The sequence below is a fragment of the Saccoglossus kowalevskii genome, assembly GCF_978046115.1.
Source record: "Saccoglossus kowalevskii chromosome 4 unlocalized genomic scaffold, keSacKowa6.1 SUPER_4_unloc_1, whole genome shotgun sequence".
NCBI classification, from domain to species: Eukaryota; Metazoa; Hemichordata; class Enteropneusta; family Harrimaniidae; genus Saccoglossus; species Saccoglossus kowalevskii.
The window spans coordinates 531404-537403 of NW_028188616.1; the positions used below are offsets into that span (position 1 = coordinate 531404).

Below are 6000 nucleotides of genomic sequence, written 5' to 3' on the forward strand. Positions count from 1 at the left end.
TATTTATGTATGCAACTAATAAGTATTCTAATTATGTATGCAACTAATAAGTATTCTAATTATGTATGCAACTAATAAGTATTCTAATTATGTATGCAACTAATAAGTATTCTAATTATGCATGCAACTAATAAGTATTCTAATTATGTATGCAACTAATAAGAATTCTAATTATGGATGCAACTAATAAGTATTCAAATTATGTATGCATCTAATAAGTATTGTAATTATGTATGCAACTAATAAGTATTCTAATTGTGTATGCAACTAATAAGTATTGTAATTATGTATGCAACTAATAAGTATTCTAATTATGTATGCAACTAATAAGTATTCTAATTATGTATGCAACTAATAAGTATTCTAATTATGTATGCAACTAATAAGTATTCTAATTGTGTATGCAACTAATAAGTATTCTAATTATGGATGCAACTAATAAGTGTTCTAATTATGTATGCAACTAATAAGTATTCTAATTATATAACCCACAGCTAACCAGACTTACACTAATTATGTATGTAACTAATAAGTATTCTAATTATGTGTGCATCTAATAAGTATTCTAATTATGTATGCTATTAATAAGTATTCTAATTATGTATGCAACTAACAAGTATTCTAATTATGCATGCAACTAATAAGTATTCTAATTGGGTATGCAACTAATAAGAATTCTAATTATGTATGCAACTAATAAGTATTCTAATTATGTATGCAACTAATAAGTATTGTAATTATGTATGCAACTAATAAGTATTCTAATTATGTATGCAACTAATAAGTATTCTAATTATGTATGCAACTAATAAGTATTCTAATTATGTATGCAACTAATAAGTATTCTAATTGGGTATGAAACTAATAAGTATTCTAATTATATAACCCACAGCTAACCAGAATTACACTAATTATGTATGCAACTAATAAGTATTCTAATTATGTATACAACTAATAAGTATTCTAATTATGTATGCAACTAATAAGTATTCTAATTATGTATGCTACTAATCAGTATTCTAATTATGTATGCTACTAATAAGTATTCTAATTATGTATGCAACTAATAAGTATTCTAATTATGTATGCAACTAATAAGTATTATAATTATGTATGCAACTAATAAGTATTCTAATTATGTATGCAACTAATAAGTATTCTAATTGGCTATGCAACTAATAAGTATTCTAATTATGTATGCAACTAATAAGTATTCTAATTATGTATGCAACTAATAAGTATTCTAATTATGTATGCAACTAATAAGTATTCTAATTATGTATGCAACTAATAAGTATTCTAATTGGCTATGCAACTAATAAGTATTCTAATTATGTATGCAACTAATAAGAATTCTAATTATGTATGCAACTAATAAGTATTCTAATTATGTATGCAACTAATACGTATTCTAATTGGGTATGCAACTAATAAGTATTCTATTTATATAACCCACAGCTAACCAGAATTAGACTAATTATGTATGCAACTAATAAGTATTCTAAGTATGTATGCAACTAATAAGTATTCTAATTATGTATGCAACTAATAAGTATTCTAATTATGTATGCTACTAATAAGTATTCTAATTATGTATGCTACTAATAAGTATTCTAATTATGTATGCAACTAATAAGTATTCTAATTATGTATGAAACTAATAAGTAGTCTAATTATGTATGCAACTAATAAGTGTTCTAATTATGTATGCAACTAATAAGTATTCTAATTGGCTTTGCAACTAATAAGTAATCTAATTATATAACCCACAGCTAACCAGAATTCCACTAATTGTGTATGCAACTAATAAGTATTCTAATTATGCATGCAACTAATAAGTATTCTAATTATGTATGCAACTAATAAGAATTCTAATTATGGATGCAACTAATAAGTATTCTAATTATGTATGCATCTAATAAGTATTGTATTTATGTATGCAACTAATAAGTATTCTAATTATGTATGCAACTAATAAGTATTCTAATTATGTATGCAACTAATAAGTATTCTAATTATGTATGCAACTAATAAGTATTCTAATTATGTATGCAACTAATAAGTATTCTAATTATGTATGCAACTAATAAGTATTCTAATTATGTATGCAACTAATAAGTATTCTAATTATGTATGCAACTGATACGTATTCTAATTGGGTATGCAACTAATAAGTATTCTAATTATATAACCCACAGCTAACCAGAATTACACTAATTATGTATGCAACTAATAAGTATTCTAATTATGTATGCAACTAATAAGTATTCTAATTATGTATGCAACTAATAAGTATTCTAATTATGTATGCTACTAATAAGTATTCTAATTAAGTATGCTACTAATAAGTATTCTAATTATGTATGCAACTAATAAGTATTCTAATTATGTATGCAATTAATAAGTATTCTAATTATGAATGCAACTAATAAGTATTCTAATTATATAACCCACAGCTAACCAGAATTACACTAATTATGTATGCAACTAATAAGTATTCTAATTATGTATGCAACTAATAAGTATTCTAATTATGTATGCAACTAATAAGTATTCTAATTATGTATGCAACTAATACGTATTCTAATTATGTATGCTACTAATAAGTATTCTAATTATGTATGCTACTAATAAGTATTCTATTTATGTATGCTACTAATAAGTATTCTAATTATGTATGCTACTAATAAGTATTCTATTTATGTATGCAACTAATAAGTATTCTAATTATGTATGCAACTAATAAGTATTCTAATTATGAATGCAACTAATAAGTATTCTACTTATGTATGCAACTAATAAGTATTCTAATTATGTATGCAACTAATAAGTATTCTAATTATGTATGCAACTAGTAAGTATTCTAAATATGTATGCAACTAATAAGTATTCTAATTATGTATGCAACTAATAAGTATTCTAATTATGTATGCAACTAATAAGTATTCTAATTATGTATGCAACTAATAAGTATTCTAATTATGTATGCAACTAATAAGTATTCTAATTGGCTTTGCAACTAATAAGTATTCACAACACAGAGTACTTAATTCACCTCAACTTATCCGAGTGGGTGAAGATGGTATTATTTCAGTGGGTATCTTCACAGCGATTCACCAACTTTGACAATGAAGTAGCATGTCATCCTTCAACTACCATATGACTTTACGGGGAATATCTCAATACAGCCTAGTTTTCCAATCAATCGATGTTGGTCAATTATCCTATTTGTCCGACGGACATGAGGAGGGTGAAGGACAACTTTTGGAACACAATCATCTTATTGAGAATCTTGATGGAGATAGTGTTTATGTCTAACATATAATGTGATACTTAAGGTAGCAGAATAGTTTTTTGGGCACTTTTCACATTTTTTTTTGAAAATCACACGAATAGCTCCCTAAGGCATACATTGGTGTTTTTATTTTATTGAAAAAAAAATATCTTGTACAAGTAAACTGATTTTTTTCTTGTGTGCAAACAAATGGCCAAGTTTTTGTTTATCCAGTGCACACCCAACTAGTGCATCTCATTAATATGCATGGTTTACAAACATAACTGAACTGAGGGTAAATAGTTTTAAGTTGAGCCACTTTCTTTATTTGCTATTTACAGGACAGGAAGTACAGCAAAGACAAAACAATCGCTTTTGAACAACAAATTTTGAATAAACAAAAAAGTACATGAATGTACCACTTCAATGTAATTATATGTTAACAGAATAAAAACTTACAATAAATTTCTGTAATATATTTTCTTGGCTTTGTCATTGAAAGGTGTCTGACCACGGGGTTACTTTCCTAGTCCAGAAGTAATGCAGTTACATTGGAGGAGGGGGCTCCCTTTTACAAAATATGGTTGCAAACAATAAAATACGGTCATTAGTGGTGGCTATGCATTGCATGAAAATTCTGGTAACAGGCCACAAACTACATGTAAAGGTTGATCAATGATAAGAATATGCTTGGACCTGGTTTATATAATCCATTTTTCAGAGGAGTTTTCACCAAGTAGGCATACTTGTATGCTTAGGTTTTTCTAAATTCGTAAATTATGTTACATGTAATAAATCTGTCTGATAAATACTTGGTTGTTTTATCTAATGTGCTCATGCGAACAAAATGCACGGCAACGAAATAGTAGCGTGCCCCCCCCCCCCGAGCCGACGTCTTGACATCGGATAGTGGGCCAGTGTTTCACGCAAGGCAAGGGTTGACTTTTTCGTACGACTTCGGTAAAAAATAAAAGTATCATCCAAAATCTAGGTAGTTTTTATAGATGATAACAGTGAGTCCGGTTACAATTAAATTTTGAAGAGATTCATCTACAAGTATAAGACCGGAGGTTACTGCGACGGTAAAACTCTGTTTTGCGGGATTTGATTTTTAATAGCACAGGAAATGCTACATGCCGGCATACATCACTGGGTCACATTTTACAATTATTCTATTCACACCAATTAAAAAACAGGGCAGCTTCCTTCATTAATGTGCAAAATATGCAAAGAAGGAGAGGGTTGTCAGTAATTCTTTAGTTTAGTTGACATTCACTAATTATGGACAAGATAGTAAGCACGCGAAAATTTCCAAGAAAAAGAAAGCGAGGAAGAAAGAAGAAAAACGTCAAAAGAATGATCACTCCTGTCAAAAAAGAAAGAGACGATGCTGGGTTCGTACAGAACGGATTTCCCCGTCGAAACCAGTGTCAGCCATGAAGTGGGCGAAGAAAGTTTTACCGTGACACTGAGAGTCCTGTTCAAAACGTTCGAGAGATGTCTGTATCTCGCAGGAAAATATTGTTACCTTCCGACGTAGAAGAAGAAAGTGAGAGTGAATGTCACGGCCGATCGTTTGAAGACGGCGAGATTCGACTCGTTGACATGTCACTGTTGAATGGCGCCCTAGAAAAAGAGATTTGTCAATTTTGCAAAGTATCTATTGCAAAATATCTCAATAGTGGAGCGCAGGCGTCACGGTCTAGGCAGTCAGTTTGAATTTCTTTGAACGCAAGGAGATTGTATTCGATCGCAACTGAGCCAGCCGAGCTTCCCGTCATCCCGAAAGAAGGGGTCAGTTTTCGAAATAAATAGAAAGGCTGCCATTGGAATGCGAGCGACTGGAAAGGGACGGCGCGCTCTGGTGAAACTGTCAAGCTATTAGGGGTTACCTCAACCAGTAACGGGTACACCCTTTCGCCAGTATGTACGAGCTGCCTCCAGGAGACTTCGAAACTCGTGGCGTCATGCTTGAACTAATAAGTTTACAAACACAACGGCCCAAAAATAAATACACTGTATTTGCAAACACTTCAACTGCCAAGTGTAGTGTCTGTATTGTTTGTTACTCGCAAACAGAACCGCCCACTTTGCATAATCCAAGCTTTAATGAATGACGTCACCGTTCGTTATCAGCACAGACCGTCACAAAACTCCATAGCGTGAAAGAAAACGGCAAAAAAACAAAGTTTTTCACAGATATAAATGTCGGTTCATGATTTTTCCCGAAAACAACTTTCAAAGCATTTCATTTACAATTAGCCCATGTAAATTTTGCTCCTAAAACGGGAGTTAACGTTGATTGAAGTTTGAAATCATAAAAGTGCCGATTTCTCGGTGTTCGGTTTTTGGCAATTACCGTTGACCTAATTTTAAATGGCGTTTCAGTGAAGAGCGCTACGATGTCGCCGTTTAACTTTTCCTACTCTTGGATATGTTGGCTTCATATCCGTATTTGCATATTTGCAAAATTCTATTGCGTTTTTTCACAAACCTCGTGCAAACCACCGGTATACTCTAACTTTAACACCAAAAAACGTGCTTGAAATTTGTGATTTTCGGAAAGAAAAAAAAACTTAATGCAAAAAATAGAAATACGGATTTAAACTTCATGACCTTTGCTTCAAAACAGTGTAAAGTTTTTGATCGCATGAATGACTGTAGAGATGACAATTAAAATTTTATTCACGTTAGTTAAATTATCAGCCCCGCTGATTTTCAGAATC

The 6000-nt window shown here is 30.8% G+C and overlaps 1 protein-coding gene across 1 annotated transcript in view; it reads left to right on the plus strand.

Moving 5' to 3' along the window:
• LOC144356060 (uncharacterized) overlaps positions 1–4714 on the plus strand; it is a 67284-nt gene extending 62570 nt beyond the window's left edge. The window contains exon 9 of the mRNA XM_085496223.1: positions 4565–4714. Within this exon, the coding sequence (XP_085352349.1) occupies positions 4565–4714 (150 nt within the window). The remainder of the gene's footprint in view (positions 1–4564) is intronic.
• Positions 4715–6000: the final 1286 nt, after the last annotated feature.